General features: G+C 43.7%; 1 protein-coding gene across 1 annotated transcript; it reads right to left on the bottom strand.

Moving 5' to 3' along the window:
* Window positions 1-286: 286 nt before the first annotated feature.
* Window positions 287-15,044, bottom strand: CBLIF (cobalamin binding intrinsic factor). Its single transcript, XM_029915713.1, has 9 exons — window positions 14,966-15,044; window positions 13,848-14,024; window positions 12,784-12,897; window positions 12,211-12,351; window positions 9,979-10,160; window positions 6,368-6,545; window positions 4,813-5,014; window positions 1,963-2,081; window positions 287-361 (listed from the first exon to the last, which is right to left on the bottom strand). The coding sequence occupies exons 1-9, from the start codon at window positions 15,042-15,044 to the stop codon at window positions 300-302; spliced, it is 1,254 nt and encodes a 417-aa protein (XP_029771573.1). The 3' UTR covers window positions 287-299.
* Window positions 15,045-24,011: the final 8,967 nt, after the last annotated feature.

Here is a 24,011-nt window from a genome sequence, read left to right as displayed (position 1 = left end):
TCTGCCCCAGCCCCCATTCACACTTCATCTCTGTCTCTCTCAAAAATAAACATTAAAAAAATTAGAAAAATTATGACTGGCAGTCATTGCCTGGAGAAGCTGAACGTTTTCTTATGGGTCACAGATATTGAGACTCCAGGGAAATTTGAATCATTTATTCTACACAGGGTTTTCCATGTTTTTACTAGGAATATGGAAGCATTGTAGATATCCACATTTTAGCATAGATTTGAAATGAAATGAACAAAAATTCCATCATCCTTTGAAGGTGTTTGAGAGAACTTGAAGCCACGTCATCCTTAGTACTGTGTGAAATTGGCCGTGATGTGCTCATGGTTGATGGGTATGTAGTCGGCAACGCCTAGAAATGATCAGAGAAGAACATGAGGTGATGACCATGGTGCGTATAACTCCCCTCCCCGGGGGTTCAGCCCATTGTTGGAGGAGTAGAGTCACCACAGAGGGAAATGGCAGCTTGATTGCTATGGAAGAGGATGGAATTGAGGTCCAGGGAGCCCATGTTTCCAGGCTCAGAGTTGCTGTGTGGAGGATGTGTTTGGACGAGCCCCTTAACTTGTGAGAGTCTCCTTCTCATCATGTGTTAAATTGCACTCACAATATTTACCCTGGAGAAACACTTTCAGGATTAGGAATAGTGACTGTCAGATGCCTAATACAGTGCCTGACACGTAGTAAGTGTGCAGTAAATGGTGATTATTATTAAACTAGCTTATTTAAGCCAAATTTAGAGCATTCAAGGTAGGAGGAGCTCATGTTTGCTTTTGAAGATTTTGCAAGAAATAAGGAAGGGCAGTGGGTTGAGAATTCTTGTGTTGCAGGGCAGAAAAGTTAGATGATGACAGTACTGATGGCTTCCAAGTTGGCGGGCATAGGAGAGAATGGCAACTCCAGGCCCAAATCTCTTTGGATCTCAGAGGCCTTTTCTGTTTACCGTTCTTTCCTCAGAGAAGAAAAGTAATTGGCAGACATGAGAATAGGCCTGATTTAATTTTTTAATGTTTGTTTATTTTTGAGAGAAAGAGACAGAGTGCAAGCAGGAGAGGGGCAAAGAGAGAGGGAGGCACAGAATCCGAAGCAGGCTCCAGGCTCTGAGATGTCAGCACAGAGCCCAATGCGGGGCTTGAACCCACGAACCGTGAGATCATGACCTGAGCTGAAGTTAGATGCCCAACCAATGAGGCACCCAGGCACTCCAAGATTAAGCCTGATTTAAAGTAATTCTTGGAGGGGCGCCTGGGTGGCTCAGTCAGTTAAGCGTCCGGCTTCAGCTCAGGTCATGATCTCACGGTTCGTGGGTTTGAGCCCCGGGTTGGGCTCTGTGCTGACAGCTAGCTTAGAGCCTGGAGTCTGCTTCAGATTCTGTATCTCCCTCTCTCTCTGACCCTCCCCTGCTTGCATTGTCTCTCTCTGTCTCTCAAAAATAAATAAAAAACATAGAATTTTTAAAAAGTCATTCTTGGGATGAAAGTGGTAGGAGAACTAATAATAATATTTAGCATTTTTGAACACATGTTATGTAAAAGCCATTGTGCTTAATTAATTTTAAATGCATTATATCTAATTTTCACACTAAGCCAAAGAAGGGCTATTGCTGTTTCCATTTTATAGTTCTGGAAACTGTGGCTCAGAGAAGATTCATTCCATGCCTGATACAGCTAGTCAGTCAGAGGAGGGCCCTAAAAAAGCTATTTTAGAAAGCCAGCCACCTGTTATGTCTATCATCTATCTATCTATCTACCCATCGTCTATCAATCGTTCGATCAAACCACTGTACATATATATTCATAATATACATGTGTGTGTATATGCGTAGTCACTGTATTTGTACATACAATCTCACAATTATTTGTTCATTAAATGAATGAATGAATTAAAGAAGGAAATGAAAGAAAGTATCCTTCAGACTATGGAAGAGATTCTCAGATTCCTTTACTTTCTCACCTTCATTCAGAGGTGTTTTGTCACTAAGGAACTGCCAGTATGTCCTATGATGAACATTTTCAGCAATGTTATTGATGGAGGAGACGACAAGGCCCCAAGATGTCATTGTGGTTTCAAATCTGTAAGAGTAAAATCATGTATGTGATTAATATCTCCTTTAAGTCAGGCAATAGGAGGTTAAGGTGAAGGGACAGAAACATTCTCTTCAGTTTTATCCTACCTTATTATCTTGTCTTATTTTATTTTATTTTATTTTATTATTTTAGAGAGAGAGGGAGGCAGAGGGGCAGATGGAATGAGAGAGAGAAAATCTTAAGCGGGCTTCATGCACAACATGGAGCCCAATATGGGGCTCCATCTCATGACCCTGGGGATCATGACCTGAGTGGAAATTAGGACTTAGCCACTCAACAGACTGAGCTACCCTGGGGTCCTGGTACAGAGACATTCTAAATGCTTTATAGATCAAATAAAATCATGCTCAAAAGAGGAATTACAAATGACTAATGAATATGAAATTATTTCATTTAGAATGAAATGAAATTAACATGAATGGAGTTTTTTTTTGAAACCTATCAATAAGCAAATTAAAGAAAATGTAAATGCCCAAATGTGGGTGAATAATTACATGAATCATGGGATGATACCCAAGATTGAATTTTTCTTGTAGTTTTCAATAATTGTAAGTGACATTATAATGCTCCTCCAATAATGTTAAGTGAAAATGTGAGACATAAATTGTACATGAAATAAGTATCCCATCTGTGTGGTGGATTACAACTATTTATAATATGCATAGGAAAAAACACCTACAAAGTTATAAAAACATGTCCACAGTGATTATATTGTAGATGTATCATAGATGTTCTGTTTTTTCTTGATGCATCACCCCCCCCAACTGTCTACTGTATGTATTTATGACATTCACAGTCAGAAAAAGAAAAATCAGACAAAATTAAAGGTAATCTCTGAGAAGTAGTAAGGTAGATTCAGAGGGTTGTTTGAAAACTGAGTATTCTTGGAGTGCAACTTTGATCCCAATCTGAGTGTAGAAGTCAGGGGAGGTGTGGAGCTGGGCTGTGGACAGCAGGCACGATGCACTGAGCCCAGTCCCGTGGGGCGGATTCCACACCCACTCAGCGGTCACTTCCTTGGACTTGGTCAAGCGTTCTCCTTGTCATTTCTTGGCATAACTGGGGTCATGTCCTCTTTCCTTGGAAAGGTTCTCCTCGTTCCCTCTCCAGGACCTGGCATGTTCCCTCTGCTCCTTCTGTTTTCTTAGTCATCTCCATATTTCGCTGCTGCTTCCTCTTTTTACAAACTATAAGCACATCCCAAGGTTTTAATTTTCTCTTCTGGACTGATTTCTGTATTCTTCCCTTTACGACAGGACAGTGGAAGGAACATGAACTTCACGGTCAAGATCTCAACTTCAGGTCTCAAGTCTGTTAGCCACATGTCATGTGATCTTAGGAGTGTTACTTAGCCTCTTTGGACTTAAGGGGTGCTGTCTGTAAAATGGGCATATGGATCTGTCTCTTGTTCCTTTTTTGTTTTTTAAATAGGCTTTATGCCCAACACGGGACTCCAGTTCATGACCCCAAGATGAAGCAATTCATGCTCTACTGACTGAGCCAGCCAGGCGCCCCTCTCTCATGGTTTTGTTGGGAGTTGATATCTGCTACCTCCACGTGATTCCTCAGTTTCGACCATCTCCTGTATCAGATGACCATCCAGTCTCTTTCACCTGTCCTGACCTTTTTTCCTAGGCCTTTGTCTATACCTCCAAAATATCCCTAATGCTTCTGTTTTGAACACCTACTATTAGACGAGTCTAATGGAATTAAATCATATTCTCACAAAGACATTCTTCCTGATGCTCTAATCAAAACTTTGGAAGCTTCTCTTTCTTGCCCCCTTGCACCCAGTACTCACAGACACCTGGGGGTCCTCCTTGGTGCCAGTGTGTTTATCCTAGACTGTGTCTTCATTATTTCACACATTCGTGACCCTAGGCACACCCCAGCTTTCCTCCTTGTCTCCCGTTCTCAAACCGATCAACATTTTACAACTAATGACTTTTCTTACTTCAAACCTTGCAATGCTTCTCCATAACATGGAGTCCAATCTCCTGAGCCTGGTTTTTCAGACTTTTTATACCATCACCCAACCTATCCATTTAGATGTTACTTACTTAATTCAGTCCTGTATTCTCTTCTCTAGTCAAGCTGGACCACTCGCTCCCTTAATTCCTTGCTTCTTCCTGCCTCCAATGCTTTTTTTTTTTTTTTTAAGTTTTACTTATTTTGACTGAAAAAGGCAAGTGGGGGAAGGGTATAGAGAAAGGGAGAAAGAGAGAATCCCAAGCAGGTTCTGCACACTCACTGTGGAGGTGATGGGGGGCTAGAACCCACAAACTGTGGGATCATGACCTGAGCCCAGGTTGGATATTTAACTGAGGACATTTAGTCACAGGGACCCCTTGAATTTTTCTTTCTAGTCATTCCCTCTTCCTAGAATACCATCTACTCATCTCTTCCCCACAGTACTTCTTCTTCGAACATGCCCCAAAGCCACAAGCCCTTCTGGACTATTCTGATCCACAATGGACTCTCCCCTTTGAATTCCTGGTTGTAAAACTGTGATATGTTGATTTGTGTGATTTAATGTTTCCTGAGACCCTTGCCCAGTTGCTCAGGCTTCTCGAGGGGTAATGGGATGAAAATCTGTTAAATTATTAGGAGGAAAAACAAGGAAGAAAAGGCAGGAGAGAGAGAGAGAGAGAGAGAGAAAGAGAATGGGAATTCAGGCGAGGCCGGGGGAATGGTGTGTGTTGCTTATAGCACTCACTTGAACTTATGGCTTCTGCGCTGCGCTTCCTCTAGGACCACAAGTAGCACCGATCCAGCTTTCACGCTGACATTGATGGTGTCATTGAAGTGCAGCTCCACCCCCCTCAGCTGGTTAGTGATGGTGTATGTGACCGTGATGTTGGACGCCGAGGTGGGAGCAGGGTTGGTTTGGCTGGGGAGAGTTGGCTGCACCTCATGATCTGTGAAGAGCAAAGAGGCCACATTTGTCAAAGATTATGGGGTTTATACTATTGGGTGCAAAACCTCTGTTAGCAGCAACTCATCCTAAAAAAAAAAAAAAGAATATTTCAAGGAATGGCAATGATTTTATGTCCTTTGTGGGTTGTTCTGAGGAACTGGTGTGATCCACAAAGCTCTCATTTCCATTCTAGAGAGTTGTTCTCGGCTGAAGAGCTGACAGCTAGTTTTACAAGGAACATTAGTTTTGTTGAAGGAATTTCCATTGTGAATCTGGAGGCAAAGGTAAATTTCAGACCACTTAACAAAACACCTGGGCGACTATAATAAAAATCCTTGGAAGGACTCCATAGCAATCTTGTTAAGGCTGGGGAATCACTGGGAAGCAGTCTAAGGAGTCAGGTGAATGTGGCTGTGCTTGGTGTGATGGGAAGGAGCCGGTTGCTTGATCACAGTCTCTATAGATTCTGTCCTGAGACAGACAAGGAGTGTAGTAGTCTCTGCTTGTCTCCGGAAGGCCATGCAACATAAGATGAATAGTGCTTTATACTAGTATTTGATTACGAAGAAGAGACAGAGGTATCTCTACCAAAGACTAGTTATCTTTGGAGGGATAAAAATTTTTATGCAGGACTCGCACTTTGTGTACAGTTCTGCAATGTTTGAATTTTAAGTATCCTTGCATTACATTTTTAATTGTATAAAATAGAGATATTTCAAATCAAAGGGTAATGTGCCAGGTTTCCACCCCATTCTTTTGTTGTGCCCGGAGCACCAAAGCTTCACATTTAGATCTCCAAGTTTGGGCTGAAATGCCAACTCTATTCTTCTCATAAGTCTCCCAGACCAGATCAGTGATTGGCCACACTTTCTTTGCTTTTGTACTGTATGTGGCTTCTATTTCTATTTAATACTTATTTCATTCTTCCAAATGTTCTGGGTTTTGTCTATGTACCTGTCTCCTGACTTTGTAAAGAGCAGATATCTGAAGATACTGCATAATGTTTGGGGCATTTGTCACATTAATGAATGAAGTTATATATCATCTGATTGTTAAGACCAGGGACCTTCCCTCTTCACCATCACCTTACTTCACTATCATCTTCAGCATCATCTTCACCACCTACTATAGTAGGTGCTCATTTAATGTGTACTGAGTTAAGTAGACATGGGGGCTGAGTTCTGAGGGCAGGCCGATGTGGCTTTGTGTTAACTCAGCACTTGGGAATTGGAAATCAGATGCATCTCTGCCTACATCACAAGCCTATATGCCACTTGGAATTGACCTACACATTATTATGGCCATAAGTTGCCACTTTATATCATCAGGAAAAGCAGATGTTAAGAGTTCTTACCAGGGATGCAAGAGACGTGGGGCACATCTAGGTATGTCTTGCCTTCCAGGGAAGGGAGGATTTGGGCAATGGACATGGGATTGTGGAATTTTCCCTGCTCAATCTCCTTGAGTATTGTGTCCATGGTCTTCTGGCAGTTCCACTCCTTGTGAGGGTGTTCAGGTGTCACGGAGAGAGCCTGGGACAGGGGAGAAAGAGAGAGAGAGAGAGAGAGAGAGAGAGAGAGAGAGAGAGAGAGAGAGAGAGAGAGAGGGAGGGAGAAGGCATAGCTGAGAGTTGGCCTTTATAAGCTTTATAAGGGATACACTTGATCACTAATCTTGGGGATCATCCAAAGTCCAAAACTGTGCTGCCCAAGGTTCAGAACAATGTCTCTCTTGTTCACTGCCATGTCCCCACCTCTTAGCTCAGTGTCTGTCACATAGCAGTCACACAACAAATATCTGTGCAACAAACAGATTTGGGGAACACTTAATATGGCTGATGCATTTATAGTATGTTTTATACAAAACAGTTCTTGGACATAGAATGAGGTGAGAGCCAGGCAAAGCAAGCTCCAGGGGCAGTGTGAGTCCAGAACAGCCTGGCCATCGAAACACAGGAGAGCTCTTTTGTGTTGTCCTGCACACCCTTTGGTGGACTCCTCCCACACTTGGTATTCATGTCAGGACTGTCAGCCCGACTCTCCACAACGCTGGCCACAGGGGTGGAGTCATGGCGTGGGCTGGGCTAATCATAGAGTGCCATCCTTTTGGGGACAGTGGTTGGTGGGCCCACACGCTTGCCAGAGCCCTTCCCTGATATACAGACATTCAGAGAGAGAAGCATTCCTTTCTTTCCTGCTGGGGGTACTCAGCTGGGACCATGTAAGTGGGCAGTGGGCTGCAGGCAGCCATCCTCAGCCACTTTGATGATGGCGCGCGGTAGGAGACAATGAGGAAAACCAGGGCTGAGTGATGAAAAAAGAGTGGTCCCTGAAACCATGATTTGAGTCCTTTCTTCTGGCTACTTCTGGAATGACTCCAGCTCTGGACCCTCTAGTCTACATGAAATAGTAAATCCCCATTTTTCCTTAAGGTATTTCAGTTTCTGTTATTTGCAAAAACGATTCTTGGTAAATACACCAAGCAATCCATTCTATTTTGCTGAGTTTTATGTCTCATGGGTCAAATAGAAATCCTAATTTCTTCCTACCCTTTGGATGTTCATTTGAGGCTCAGATGGGATGGGAAGCAAACACATTTTGTGATGTGTGTTAGATAGGCTATCATTCCCACTTCCCTCACTTGAGGGTGGTGCTGACCCTGACCATCAGAGTATGGTCTGACAGTACTGGGTGACTGATCCACTGGAATCTTGAAGTGGGAAATGAGTGAAGGGAGAGGAGAGTCTGAACTGGCTTTGTGAGCCAAAGGCAGCTGATGAACCACTAGACAGATTGAAGGCACGACTCCCCCTGTTAACTTTGGCAACCATGATTGTGGCTCCTGCCGGAGGCCACTTTACAGGGCAGTTTGGTTCAGGGGGCGTTGGGTAGGTACTCCTCAGTAGCCATATCTTGTTCCCTTGCTATACTCACCTCTCAAATCCCAAAAGTAAGATGTAGCTCGTTGGGATACAACGTCACCGGTGCTAACACTCTAGAGAGGAATAACACATTACTCTGTGGGAAGTCATTAATAACTTTGTGTGAAGATGCTTATCAAGTCCCTTTCCAAGTTAAATCCCTATCGGAGGAATTTTGAAGGCTTTGGAGTGTTGATGGACGCAAGAGAAGAAATTCTGGAACAGAGCAAGTGCCTCATGAATGCCTGGGGAAGCCACGTGGGTGACCCAGGCCACCTCAAGGGCACTGGCATCCTGGAAGGTGAGGAATGAAGCCTCAAAAGCACATTGTGCTTGTGATTAGAAAAATATCTGCATATTTGTAATGATTGGAAAGTGAAATTCATAGAAATTCAATATTTGCCCACAAGGGTGGCAGATCTGGGATTCAAACTTAAGTTGTTACATCTCCAGAGCCCTTTGCTTTTTGACACCAGAACATTTTTAATTAGAAAAAAAGTGATGCATTAGGCATCTGGCGATTCTAGACTGCAGGCTGCTTGAGTAAACTCTAGATGTGCACCTTCACTCAAGTAGGGAGAGGATGTGTGTCCTAACGATTAAAAGTCCACACGGCCTGTGCTATCTGGACAAGAACGAGGTCTTGCCTTTTTATAGGAAAAGCATTAGTTCTCAGGCACAGCTTATCAGAGTGTACCCTGTGGGTGATAAAATCCCAAACAGAATTCACAAGCCAAACTAACAAAAGCAAACATTTCTGTCTGGCGCTAAGGTGAAGCAAGTTTATTTTAAGTGAGTCATAGATAAAACCCATCTTATAGCCCCTTCCAGATTGCCTGTGATACTCCACACAGCTTCCTAGACCTGAGCCCAGGGATTGGTCTCATATGACTCAGCCATGGTAACAAACAGTCTTTTTGTTCCATGGCAAAATTTCATTCACTGTGACACAGCATGGAAGGTTGGAAGGTGACCGTGTTCTCACTAATTCCTCCTATACCTGGCATGTGGGAGTGGGCATTTGGTGTTTACTCTTATGTTAAACATAAACTAATTTCTAGTCTCTTCATTCCCTTTGCTCATTTCTAATGTGTGGAACCAGGGCTGGTCTCTGTTCCTCCCCACGAACAGATTTTTTCCTACCACTGCAGTATATCAGGTTCAGGGCTGGCATTGTAATTCCATGATTCTCTGTTTCCTGGGCTTCCTGAGTATAGAAGGTCATGATGTAGTTTTCCAAGTAATTACATTAGGCAGTTTGAGACTTTGGAGCACAGACTTCTCAGTTGGGGTTAGAGGGTTTGACCACAGATAACCCTTTAATTTCTGATTCTAGTTGGTCATCTCTCCCTGCTCTTGTTAGTATGACATCCATGGGAGGGGGTTGCATTTGGAGATGTATCGAGCAGCATCTTAGAGAATCCAAGCCTGGGAATCTAGATTGGGTATGGAATTGGGTACCAGACACACCTGGCTCTGCCACTGAGAGCACTGTTTGAGGTTGAAATGAGATCAAGACTATAAAAGAGCTTGGGCAAAGATTAGACATCCAGTCAGCTTTAGGTTATTTTCATTAATCACTTTGAATACAAGCCCACATTTTTGGGATCATGATAAAGGGCTAAAAAAAGAACACTCGACTCGCAATTTGGAATCAGAAAATTCAATTTTTTTGAGGACCCATTTTAATATCCTTATTTTTTATACATCAAATTTTCATCAGTGTGTAAATATTATGAACAAACTGATCATTATCAGTAACAAACTGATGTTTCTTGGATTGATTTGTATTTTTTTCCCCAAGAATGAGAAAGGAATTCATGTAGTTTTATTTTCACACTTTGCCTATGAGGTAGGGAAGAATTCACATTCAACCTGCATTTTACCAGTAGCAAGACTATGACATAAGCACCACAAGGAGTCTACCTCACTTCACATTAGTTCGTCTTTCCCAGAGATTTCCAAGATGTCTGGTCTCTTGATCCCACAGCCCCATCTTACCCTTCTGGTGTGGACCCAGTCGAGAGCGTTGGCAATGTGTTTACCTGCATGGCGAGGCCAGTACTATAGATGTTTCCAATGATGCCATTGTCTTTGATCCTCATGCTGATATTCTCCACGGCATCCCTCAGTACATGACTGAACAGACTTCTGTAACCTTCCTCGGAACCTACTGGGATCTTGTTGTACATACAAGTCAGAGCCAAGGTCACCATTGCTCCCGTGTCTGTGAATCACAGGGAGGATAAGACAACCATCACCACAACAATATGAACAAGCAACATTTATTGTGTGCTTATTGAGTTCCAGCTACATTATCTCCTTTATTCTTCAGGACAGCTTGTGAAGTAGGCCCTGTAATCATTTCCATTTAAGGGATGAGGAAATGGAGGCTCAGAGAGGCCAAGTGATGGCCCAAGGCCACACAGCTAGTGAGTAGCAGGGCCAGGATCTGAATCCAGATCTATATGACTTCATAGCTCATGCTTTTAATTGATGTAGACTGGCACTGTATTCAATCCAATTTCTCTTGTCCTAGTGTTTTTACTTTATTTTATTTATTTATTTTTTAAAATGTTTTATTTATTTTGATACAGAGATAGACCGAGAATGAGAGGAGGAGGTGCAGAGAGAGGAAGACACAGAATCTGAAGCAGGCTCCAGGCTCTGAGCTTATCAGCACAGAGCCCAACACGGCCTGAAACCATGAACATGAGATCATGACCTGAGCCAAAGTCGGAGGCCCAACCGACTGAGCCATCCAGGCACCCTGTGTTTTTACTTTAAAAATGTCACCAATCCTCGAAGGCCGAGCCATCACCACCTCTCATTGAAGCCTTTCCTGGTCAGCCCAGTGCCACAGGTGTAGTCTCTTTCCTGACCTTTTCTAGCATGTGTTGTTTGGACCTGTTTTGCAACATCAGCACTCTGCTCTGTTTTGTTGTTCCATGCTCCGTGAGCACCTGAGAGCAGGAACATTGCATACCCCATGGCACTCAGCACAGGGGTATTTTCATGATTGGCATGAGAAAATGCACATGGACTGAAAGAGCAAGCTCTGGCAGGACAAGATGGGAACAAATGCAAGATTTGTCCGATGACATCTTTGACATCTTTTCTTTCACTGATCTTCCCCTCCCAACTGGGATCTCCGCCTGAAATTTGCATAACCTCATTAAGGAGGACAGTGTTGTTGAAACCAGTGTTGGCAAAGAAGTCCAATTTCCCCAACTGACAGAGACACCCCAGCAATGCACGAGATTCCAGATGGAAAATGGAGGCCAGTCTGCTCTTGACCCCCAGGGAGAGAACTAGAGCCTTTGCTTCTTGGTCTGAAAGCCTCAAATGAGAGAGTTTGCTTGAGACAAGAGAAGTTGTTGAGGAAGCATAGGTAATGGGGTGAAAATCAGAGATAATGCTATTGCTTGGAGAGTGGCAGAGGAGAAAGTGTGACCATGAACAAGGGGCATGCAGCAATGTCCTCGCAGAGGGCATTATTCAGAGCAGGCACCGTTATCTGTGGCAGGGTGGACAGAGAAGGGCATGGTGCTATTGGGGAAGAAGCTTCCATTCACAAACAACCATAAGGTTACAGAAAGAAGGAATAAGGTGGCTCCGGTGTATCCTTGAAGGGGAGGAGCATTAGTATCTATTTATTTAAAATTTTTATTTATTTACTTTGAGAGAGAGAGAGAAAGGCAGAGAGAGAGAGAGGGAGAGATTCCCAAGCAGGCTCAGCACAGAACCCAATGTGGGGCTCAAACTCACAAACTGTGAGTTCATGACCTGAGCTGAAAGCAAGAGTCAAGTGCTTAACCAACTGAGCCACCCAGGTGCCCCCAGACAGTATCTGTTCAATAGAAAGAGTATCAGGATGTTATAAGGAGAAACATCGAGAACAGAGTGTGGTAGAATCATCAGTAGTGATACAAGAGAGGGTTCAGTGTAGGACTGAGTCTAGATAATGATTTAATAATTTAAGAATTTGCCTGGAAATAACTCCTGACTTGGATGACATGCTTATGATTTCCAGTGGAGATTCCGTCATTGTCAAGACGTTTCTAGTATTGTCCTGGTTTCTTTGTTTTACTATCTCCCTTTCACTTATTCCTTAATTCACACGTCCTACACATACTTGTGAAGTACCTCCCATCTGCAGACATTTTCATGATCCCAGGCTCTTCTCCATGGAAAACTCCCCCTCCTACCTTCCCCGCAGCCCCTCGTTCAGGGCCCTTGACGTTCCCTGTTCAGGGCAGCAGTAGTGACTGACTCACCCATATTGAAGGGGGAGGAATTGGCCAGCAGGATCTTGGCAAAGCGGGCTGCTATGGGTAAGGCTGTCTCCGGGTTCTTCTGGCACAGTGCCAGGACTGCCAGACTGGGCCCGTAGAAGGTTGAAGCCTGAGCACTAGGGCCTGGGAAGGGGACAGAGGGCCTCTATAAGATTAACATCCACCAGAATTAGGACGTTCATGAAGCAGGGAAAAGCCAAACCTTTAAATAGAAATATTTAGAAAACCTGTCCAAAAAGAAACACTCCATATTAACAAAAGATAACTTCAACATTTCTCAAAATAAGAATGTCACCCAGCATGAGAAGAGAATGAAAGGGATGAGGCTGTCTTCAGGTGATGGCATAAGTCTGTGTCCCTTGGGACAGTGGTCTTCTCTGGTTCACTTGGAATTGAAGTGAATATCTCACTGTGGGTTGATCTCAGGGATCCTAAGCAAAGACACCTTGTATTTCTTCCTTCACTTTCCATCAGCCCATCTTTTTCTTTTCAGACTTAAAATTCTCAAGAAGAATCATTTGCCTCACTCTCCTCTCCCTTGTGATGAGATCTTACTTGAAGGAGCCCAGCTTTCCATTTGTGTCTGTAGAATCGAAACTTTATTCCCAGGGTCTCGGCAGGAGGAGGTGAGGGCCATGACGGTAAGAGCGAGCTGGCCGATGCTCAGGTCTGTGGAGGAGAGAGCAAAGCAGTTACAAAGGTATTCTTAGGGGACAGTGTGCCAGGGGCCAGGGCTGAGCTCTCTGCTGCTTGTGCAGATCATTTTGAATTTTTAATAATATGATTAGATAGGTTTCTTTTTTTAAGATTTTATTTTTAAGTAATCTCTATACCCAACATGGATGCATACTCACAACCCTGAGATCTAAGAGTGCTTTCTGACCAAGCCAGCCAGGTACCCCTAGATAATTTTTTGATCTCTTCTTAAGGAAAGAAGTGTGGAAAAATTCTCAAGGAATGTTTAATCTGGTTTCCACTCCATGACTTGACAATTCATCAAGAATCCCTGCTGTCTGTTGAGAAAAGCATCAAGAACACCCCTACAAATTCATACCTGCAACTAACTTAATTTTGCTCACTTGATCATCAGGGCTATTCCTGTGAGGTAGGCAGAGGAGAGACTTGACTATTATTATCATTCTTCTTATTACTGTTAGTGTCCTTGTTAGAATTGTCTACATTTTGCAGATGAAGAAATGAGGTTGGTCAGGATTCGTGACCTGTTCAAGGTCACAGAGTTATTTTTGTTTTTTAAAGTAGGCTCCATGCCCAGTGTGGAGCCTAAGGTGAGGCTTGAATGCAGGCCTCTGAGATCAAGACCGGAGCTGAGATCAAGACACCCAGCTGAGCCACCCAGGTGCCCCAAGGTCATGGAGTTTATATGTGGTAGAGCCAGAACTGGAAGGCTGCTCTTTTTACATCTGATCTAGAGCTTTTTCTGGTTTATCGCCCTCTTCTATGAAGGCTCTGATGTCTCATACATTTCTTTCCATGTTTGTAGGGAAAGGTATTTGGGTGAATCAGGCACAGTCGCAGGTGGCAGGGGAGTAGGGAATGTGTGGAGTTAGGACATGGGACTGGAGAGTCAGGGAGCATTCAGAGGGGCTCTGACTTCTTACCGGCTGTGTCACTGGCCATAAGCTTGTAAGTCAGGAGCTTCTGGGCCTCCACATTGTAGGCTCCGGCCAGATTCATGGCGATCAGGATGCTGGGGTTTGGGAAGGCAGAGCTGGTCACAGAGTTCTCCATGAGCACTTGTATGCCAGTAACCAAGGGCTCCTGTGCCAGGGGGACAGCTGAGAAAAGAAAGGCATTTACTAACCCCCCAATCTCTTTATCATCTCAGAAACATGTTTCTTGCAAGTCAATCAGAAGACAGGATCAGCATGCTACCTTCCAGGACGCCCGCATGTAGGGATGATTATTAAAGAAAAATGGAGAAAACCTTGAAATTTTCCTCTGAGGCCAATTAAACCCAACATCTTCTCAAAAAACCCTTATCTTTAAGAAAGTGATTTCTCACTTAGTAACTTCAAGCAATATGGTTCATGGGCATTTCATATTATTTCCAGAACATTCCTCAAAGTCACTGTTTTCCTTGCATTTTTTTCTGACATGAAAAATACGGAAGACTTGGGATGTGACCAATCCTCGGTGAGTACCCACATCCCCACCAGCAGTGGTGCATGGTGGAAACAGCTCTGAATGTCTCTGTCTGTGCCACCAGCCATCATTCCTGCACCAGAATTTCAATCTCTCTTAATGTAACATGCACAGACTTCAGGGCACCTGGGTGGCTCAGTCGGTTAAATGTCTGACTCTTGATTTCAGCTCAGGTCATGATCTCTGGGTTCATGAGATCTAGCCCTGCACCAGGCTCCACGTTGAGGGTGCAGCCTGCTTGGGATTCTCTCTCTCCCGCTCTCTCTGCCCCTCCCTCACTTGTTTTCTTTCTTTCTCTCTTTCTCTCTCTCTCTCTCTCTCTCTCAAAAATAAATAAACAAACTTAAAAAAAAATAAAAAATAAGTAAAATGCATAGACTTCCTTCTGGAAGAACTTACAGTATTCAGCTAGGAAAGATGAACCATGCTCTCTCCCTGACTCACCCATTTGGAACGCCTACGCTGCTTGCTATTTCCAATCACCTCTCCTCAGCCCCCCTCAGCCTGTGAGGTTTGCCCCCGCCCCCGGGGTCACGGGCTTTCCCAACCTCTCTGGGGGAAACACTATACTCACAGCATGAGCTCCGGGTCTGGGTGCTGGTCCCAGCCACGGCCCAGAGAAGGTTCAGGAGGTAGAGGGTGAACCAGGCCATCCCACTCTCTTGTCCTGTCTGTGGATCCTTTGCCCAAATCCCAGTGTTTGGAAGTGGAGCGTTTCTCTCCTTTCTCTTATATATGCCTCTCTTTGTCAAATGGTCTGCCCTTCTCTCCCTTCTAGCCACTCCTAACCGCTTATGCTGAGCTGACCTCTCTCTCCCTGAGGGAACTAGTTTCCATTCGCTTATCTAAGTACTCTGGACCCTGCAAGGTGTGTGAAGGTGACTTCTAGCTGGCACCCTCAACCTGAAACCCTTGAGGCTGAATATGCAGTGAAAGTAGAGATGACAAGGTGCCCTTTACCATGACCCTGGGTCATTAGACCAGGAGCTTGGCTGGTGAGCGAGTATAGACAGGCCTTTCGGACACCTGCTCAGATCACCTCCCGGCTGTTTTTTTGTTTGTTTTTGAGAGGGGTGAGGGACAGGCAGAGGGGGAAGGGGGCAGAGAATCTGATGCAGGCTCCACACTGACAGAAGGGAGCCCGATGTGGGGTTTGAACTCATAAGCTATGAGATCATGGTCTGAGCCGAAGTACGATGCTCAACCGACTGAGCCACCCAGGTGCCCCTGTGGCTGTTTATCAGCAACCACCCCCTGAGGGTCAGGTAATTCCTAAGGCACTGCCTACTTACAGTCAAGATGCACACTTTACAATATGCCCTTTAATGCATTCGGGTTCAGGGTGAGGACCTGCCAGGTGAAGTCGGGCTTTATGCGGCTAATAAGTCACTGTGATCTAGATCCCAGCCTTGGCTCTTGGAGGCTGTTTGACTTCAGGAAAGCAATGGACCCAAGTTTCCCAGAACTTGTTTTATTTGATTTCTCTTTCCTTTTTTGGGAACAAAACAGTTTCAAACACCAATGGCCGTCAGGTATTATCTTTAAAGTAATAATTAGAAAATGTCAGGGGGCTGCCTGGGTGGTTCAGTCAGTTATGCGTCCAACTTTTGATTTCAATTCAGGTCATGATGTCATGGTTCGTGAGTTCGAGCCCCATGCTGAGCTCAGGGCTGACATTGTGGGGCCTGCTTGGGATTCTCTTTCTGCTCCTCCCCAGCTCATGCTCATGCTCTGTGTCTTTCAAAAATTAATAAACTTAAAAAATACTTAGACAATGTGGGATCAATGAAGTATAAGTATGAAGTATTACTGTACTATAAGTATTAGTAATACCATAAGTATTAAGTATATATATATATCTCTCAGAAATACCACTATATTAAAGTAATACCTCCCTATAACATACAAGAGAAATAATCTTGAGATTATCTTGAGATTATGAAGGGGGGGTGCTAATTATTTTGGTAACTACTAGATTTTATGTGGCTCCTTTATGGGGACATTTTTCAGTTACTCCCATCTTGGAATAAAATTCAAAATCCTCTTAATGACCTACAAAGCCCTGTAAGATCTGGCTCCTGGTTGCCTTGTGGGCGTCGCCTCCAACTGCTTTCTTCCCTTGCTCCCTCCGCTGCAGCTGCTCTGAACTCGTCCCTGAACCCATCGGCTGCCTTTGCACTTGCTGTCCCCGTTGCCCAGGATGGTCCTCCTCCAGATGTTCTCCCACCCTTCCTTCATGTCTTTGCTCAAAGGCCAGCTCTCACCCAGACCTTCTATCTCACGTACACGCTAGCTTTGTCCCCGAGGACACCCACCGTGCCCCTTGCCTGCCCGGACTCCTCACCCTCTGTCACACTGTGGGTGTAGTTTGTTGCCCGTCTCCTTTGCCACTAGAATGTTTGCTCTCAGGGGAAAGGGTCTTTGTCTTCTTCTCACTCTTCTGCCTCCAGCCCTTGAGCCACTGCCTAGTTCCCAGTAGGAACAGAATAAAGACTAACTGGATGAGCAAATTAGTGGACAAATATAAGACCTGGGTTACAAAGTGTTGCTTTTCTTTCTTGGCTAGCGTTGATGGTTTTGTGATGAGAGCACGGGACACATAGTGAGTGCATTAGACAACTTCTAATGTGGCCCCGTGTTCCCACCTCCTGGTTCACGCCCTTGTGATATGCCCTTCTCCAGAGTGTGGGCTGGCCTCACTTCTAATGAATATATCACAGCAAAAGGTATAAGATGAGGTGGCCAAAGACTATCTTCTCTCTTGCTTGCCATCTCTCTTTGGCTCTTGCTGCTTGCTCCATGAAAGCTGGCTGCCATGTTATGAGCTGCCTGATTGGGAAGCCTATATGGCAGAGAACTGGGGGCAGCCTCCAGTCAACAGCCAGGGTGGGAGGAATCCTATCAACAACCATGTGAATGAACTTGAAAGCATGTCCTTCCCCAGTTGAGCTTGAAGATGACATCTCAGTCAACATCTTGACTGTGGACTTGTTGAGAGACCTTGACCCATGGAAACCATGAGAGAATAAATCTTGTTTTAAGCCATTGAGTTTTAGGATGACTTGTATTATTAACTAATACATGGTGTGTGGTGGGAGATGAGACCAGAAAGACAGTGTGAGTCTGCACAGTGGAGGGCTTTGTATGCCATGTGAAGGAGTATTAGGCACAATAATGCCCGCCACCCCCTAAAATGTCCCATGTGAGTCTGTTAGGTCACATGCAAAGGGGGAATTTAGGTTGCTAATGTGCTGACTTTAATATAGAAGATTATTTTGGGTTATTGGAGTGGCTCCATGGTAATCAGAGGTCCTTACAAGCAGAGGAGCACAGTGGGAGGGTGCAGGTCAGAGAAGGGGATATGATGATGGAAACAGAAGTCAGAGAAGCTAGAAAAGGTGAGGAAATGGATTCTCCCCTACAGCTTCTAAGAGGAACTGAGTCCTTTCAACACCTTGATTTTATCCCAGTGAGATCCATTTCTGACTTCTGACCTCCAGGGCTGTATTTGTCATCAGCTAAATTAGTGGTCATTTGTTAGCAACAGCAAGGAGAATCTAATACAGGATTAGGAACCCAGGGGGCACTGACCTTGGGTTCCAGAAGGTGCTCATGACCATCCTGAGATGAGCCACACCCCATGATATGCATCTTTAAACAAATTGCCACTTACAGCCATGGTTGCTGCAAGACTGATTATGATACAATTGTCTCACTTAGCAAATAACTTCCGAACAGGAACCGCACAAGCCATACATTTCTTAATTCATATATTTTGACAGCCCTTGGGTAACCATTGACTGAACTTGTTTATTCATTTATTTGCCTGTTTTATCCTGTGTCTGGTTTTTTGGTATCCAAATACCTAGACTCTCTCTGGACATCTGAAAGGTTTATTTGTGTTGATTATTCTGTGGCAGCAGATGAAAGTCTTTCCTCTCAGACTCAATCTTGGTTCTGTCATAGTCCCAAGCCTTGGAAGCTTCACATGAAGCAAGTGTGGCCCGAGCTAGGATTCTCCAGGCAACGTCAGTAGAATGCTAAGGGACTGTTACTCCATTAACTTCCATGTCTGTTTCTGAGACTAAAGGCATTCCTATCAGATAGCAATGTTACTGTATTCTATGGACCACTGATTAGCAGAAACTCAGCTGTGTCTATTAGTAATGGAGGTTGCAGCGCTACGGCGAAGTGTAGAAATACAGTGGCATAAAATGGAATTTTGTATTTGATCCAATTGGAGGAATTAACTGAGAATTGCAAAAGAAACAACTTTTTTATGCTATTTGATGTTACTTGATTTTATGTCAGCGTGCCAATGAGAATATCCTTATACTCCATTTGGGCGAAGGAGTTTGATACAAATTGTGTGCTTTACTGGTGTTGACTAGCTATTATTAAAATGAGCTAGAGTCATCGAGACATGGTCGAGAATCTCTAAGGGACCTATTCCAACTCTGTTATATTGAGATTCAATTTCATCGGTCCATCGCAGAGTCAATACTTTATGTTATTTTTTTTCCTTGAACTTTCTTATATGACAAAAGCTTCCTATGGACAAAACTGACCACATATACTGTTTATTCCCAGCACACTCCCAGTTTTCAATCTGTCTTTTTGAATGTAATTATTAACAGTGTTCACTTTCACTCTTTACCGCGTTGTGGTTGGGTGATAGTTGTATGGTCGTACTATGTATGACCATATGTGTGACATAGGACAGGAATGGCAGTTAAAATGTTTTGCATATTTGTCACTGGAAGCCATTATTCCTCAATTGCACATGGCTTGTAGAGTCTACAAACAGGTCTGACAGCTGCCACCCCATGCAAACAGCATCACAGAGGTCCTCTGTCTCTAACAGCTTTAAAGATGAGATGCAGACCCAAGAGGATAGAATCCATTGCTGTCTAATGATGAAGACATCTCTCACATGCAGTTAATAAGCAACAGGGTGGAGTCGACCCTGAGGGTGGAGGATCAGTACCAGAAAGCAATGGTCAAACCTTAACTATAAAGGAGGCTTGCTGGTAGAGGAGAGGAAGCTAAGGGTATCATGAAGAAAACATTCAATTCATTCAACATTTAATTCTACCTGAAGGCATCTTCCTTTGGGGGATTGCTTAAAAAAATTTTTTTTAATTAAAAATATTTTTAATTTACTTTTTGAGAGAGAAAGAGAAAGAATGCAAGCAGGGGAGGGGCAGAGGGAGAGAGAGAGGGAGAAACCCAATCAAGCTCCATACCCAGCACAGAGCTGGACCTGGGACTCAATCTAATGACCATGAGATCATGACCTGAGCCAAAATCAAGAGTTCATCCAACTAAGCCACCCAGGTGTCCTTTGGGGTTGCTTCAAATGGGTTATTTTTTTTCTTTTATAGTTTATTGTCAAGTGCTCATCCACATAAGTGCCCTCCTCCATGCTCATCACCCCGTTCCCCTCTTCCCCTCCCCCACCAGCCCTCAGTTTGTTCTCAGTATTCAAGAATCTCTCATGGTTTGCCTCCCTCCCTCTCGGCAACTATTTTCCCCCATGGTCCTCTGTTAAGTTTGTCTTGTTACCCTTATGAGTGAAAACATGGTATCTGTCTTTCTTTGCCTGACTTATTTCACTTAGCATGACACTCTCGAGGTCCATCCACGTTGCTATGAATGGCCAAATTTCATTCTTTCTCATTGACGTGTAGTATTCCATTGTATGTATAAACCACCTCTTCTCAATCCATTCATCAGTTGATGGACATTTAGGCTCTTTCCATGATTTGGCTATTGTTGACAGTGCTGCTATGAACATTGGGGTACATGTGCCCCTATGCATCAGCATAGCAGTGCTTTTGCTGGGTCATAGGGGAGTTCTATTGTTAATTTTTTGAGGAATCTCCACACTATTTTCCAGAGCAGCTGCACCAGTTTACATTCCCACCAACAGTGTAGGAGGAGGGTGCCAGTGTCTCCACATTTTCACCAGCATCTATAGTCTCTTGATTTGTTCATTTTAGCCACTCTGACTGGCATGAGGTGGTATCCCAGTGTGGTTTTGATTTGTATTTGCCTGATGAAGAGTGATACTGAGCATCTTTTCATGTGTCTGTTGGCCATCTGGATGTCCTCATAGGAGAAGTGTCTATTTACGTCTTCTTACCATTTCTTCACTGGATTATTTATTTTTTGAATGTGAAGATGTCTTCATGTCTAAAATGAGTCTCTTGCAGACAGCAAATAGGTGAGTTCCTTGTAGATTTTGGATACTAGCCCTTTATCTGATATGTCATTTGCAACTATCTTTTCCCATTCTGTCGGTTGCCTATTAGTTTTTTTTTTATTGTTTCCTTTGCAGTGCAGAAGCTTTTTACCATGATGGGGTCCCAATAGTTAATTTTTGCTCTTGATTCCCTTGTCTTTGGCGATGTGTCAATGAGGAAACTGCTGTGGTTGAGGTCAAGGAGGATGTTTCCTGCTTTCTTTTCTAGGGTTTTGATGGTTTCCTGTCTCACATTCAGGTCCTTCTTCCATTCTGCTACCCTATGTCATTTGATTGGAGCATTTAGTCTATTTACATTCAGTGTTATTATTGAAAAATATGGGTTTAGAGTCCTTGTGTTCTCTGTAGCATTCATGCTTGTAGTGGTGTCTCTGGTATCTTGCATTCCTTGCTACATTTCCCTTGTAGGGTCCCTCTTGGGCTTTCTTGTAGGGCTGGTTTAGTGGTGATGAATTCTTTCAATTTTTATTTATTTGGGAAAACCTTTATCTTTCCTTCTATTCTGAATGACAGGCTTGCTGGATAAAGGATTCTTGGCTGCATAGTTTTCATCACATTGAAGATTTCCTGCCATTCCTTTCTGGCCTACCAAGTTTCAGTAGATAGGTCTGTAACTACTCTGATAGGTTTCCCTTTGTATGTTAGGGCCCTTTTATCCCTAGCCGCTTTCATAATTCTCTCTTTACCCTTATATTTTGCCAATTTCACTATGATATGTCATGCAGAAGGTCAATTCAAATTATGTCTGAGAGGAGTTCTCTGTGCTTCTTGGATTTCAATATCTGTTTCCTTCCCCATGTTGGGGAAGTTCTTGGCTATAATTTTTTCCAAGTACCCCTTTAGCACCTTTCTTTCTTCTTCTTTAGGAATTCCGGTGATATGGGTATTGTTCTCTTTGATTGTATCACTCAGTTCTCGAATTCTCCCTTCATGCTCCTGGATCAATTTAAATCTCTTTTTCTTGGCTTCCTCTTTTTCTATAATTGTGTTTTCTAATCCCCTGATTCTCCTCTCTGCCTCTTCAATTTGTGCAGTGACCACCCCCATTTTATAATGCACCTCATTTATAGTATTTTTTAATTTGTCACAAATATTTTTAAGGTCCATAGTCTTTGTAGCAATAGCTTCTCTGATGTCTTCCATGACTTTTTCAAGCCCAGCAATTAATTTTATGACTATTATTCTAAATTATTGGTCATTTATGTTGCTTATATCTGTTTTGAGCAATTCTGTAGCTGTGACTTCTTCCTGGATATTCTTTAGAGGACAGTTCTTCCTTTTCATCCTTTTGGTTAGCTTTGGCTGTCTCTTTTTTTAAAAATTTTTATGTCTTTTATTTATTTTTGAGAGACAGAGAGAGACAGTGGGAGCAGGGGAGGGTCAGAGAGAGAGGGAGACACAGAATCTGAAACAGGCTCCAGGCTCTGAGCTAGCTGTCAGCACAGAGCATGACGCAGGGCTCAAACCCACGAACTGTGAGATCATGACCTGAGCTGAAGACTGAAGCCAGACGCTTAACCAACTGAGCCACCCAGGTGCCCCTAGCTTTCTGTCTCTTGTCAGTTTTAAAAGCTTGTTATGCACTCTGCACCTGTGAGTATTGCTATATTAAGAGTGGCTCATGGACTGTCCAGGGCCTGTCCATTCATGAGTATTCTTTTAATTGTGTCCCTTGGTTTCTCTTGTTGTGCCTTTGGTTATTTTATTTCCCTACTCGTAGTGATATTTGGGACTCTCCACCCCACGTACTTTGGCTTATTTCTTGAGATAGCCATGAAAAGGAAAACAGACAGACAAGCACACAGGGAACAAAAGCACACAATGCACAGACAAATCAAAGAAATAAACAAACCAAAAGGGTGAGGGGAAGGGGAACAAAAACAACAAAAGACAAAGGACAGTCTGAAAGCATAAAACCAGAAATCCCAGCTACAAATAAGAAGCAGGGTGGAGGCAGTGCTGATGGAAGAGCATCTACAGAGAGAAGTGACAGGAAGCGAAATTGAACAGTGATCAGGCAGAGAGACCAAAAGGCTTAATTCAGAGAGAGAAAGAGGAGAGTATGGTAGGAGGCAAGTTGAAAAAAACGAAGATAATGTTACCCAAAGAAACTATATAGTCTGATTATTCCAGAGAAAGAGAGAAAGGAAGGTAGCGACGGAGGTGTAGAATATACATCAAGAGAATGGATTAAATGTGACTGTTTAAGCAAACCAATGACCAGAGTGCCCAGTCCAGGCGAGAGGAGAGATAAGAATAAGATAAGGGAAAATATATCAAGAGCAAGAATTGATCTAGAGTTAATCACAGCAATGCATCAATGTTGGTCTTGTCCTGGGCTGCATCAAGGCAGCTCTTCAGTGTGGATGGGCGTGGTTTGGTGAAGGCAGGTCTCGCTTCCACTGTGGGTCCCTGGCCGCTCCCCAAAGCCTTGTCTTGGTGGTTGTAGGGAGAAAAATGGCGGTGCTCCAGTCCCTTCTTGAACCAAGCATTGCAACTCACTCTTTTGGGTCCCATCTCCCTGTGCAGAGGGCATAGCCAAGGTGGGCTGAGTTGTAGTTCCCAAGCCCCGCCTCGTTTCCAGATCTTAGTCTGTGCAGTTTAATGATACTGCCTGAAAAGTGCTCCCACTGGCCGAGCAGCTTCTTAGCCAGGGAAAGTGTCACAGCTTGAGAAAGGATCTCTCTCTCTGAATGCTCTGTGGTTGCAGATGGAATGATAGGATCCCTCTCCATTTTGGGGCGAGCTTTTTCTCTTCTCCAGAGACAGTTCTATGAGCGGTTTCAGCCTCTCTTTCCCTTCCCCTCATCTCTCTACAGCTCCCCCCAGAGGGGGCTCCCTCCCCTCCAAGCCTCAGGGTCCCAGCCCATTTTTATCTTCCCCAGTTTGCAATCACGCATCTATGAGGCTGTCTTCTTAGTGGACTCTGTCTCTTTTCCTCCCAGACTCTTGCAGTTCAATGTCTTATGGCTTCAGTTTTTCTTTGTTTGAAGAGATGCATGCGGGCGAAAAGTATGGAGCTCCCTACTTCTCTGCTATCTTGCCTTCTCCCTCTTCAGTGGGTTATTTTATGCTTTATCTGAAGAACTATTTGCCCTTTGGCATCTTAAAGACATGTCTTTCTCCTGACTGTATGTGTGTGTAGCTTAAGCACTCAGTCTAAAGTATAAACCAGTTCGTGCTGCTGAGATGTAATTTAATAGATTTTTTTAAATGATTGCGTTAATCAGGCAATCAGAGAAGAAATTAAAAAATATATGGAAACTAACAAGAACGAAAATACAACAATCCAAAATCTCTGGGATGCAGCAAAGGCAGTCCTAAGAGGAAAGTATATTGCAATCCAAGCCAATCT

Source organism: Suricata suricatta, chromosome 11, assembly GCF_006229205.1.
Source record: "Suricata suricatta isolate VVHF042 chromosome 11, meerkat_22Aug2017_6uvM2_HiC, whole genome shotgun sequence".
Lineage (NCBI taxonomy): Eukaryota > Metazoa > Chordata > Mammalia > Carnivora > Herpestidae > Suricata > Suricata suricatta.
Note: the sequence above shows the minus strand (reverse complement) of the source record. Positions and strands in the feature narration are given on the sequence as shown.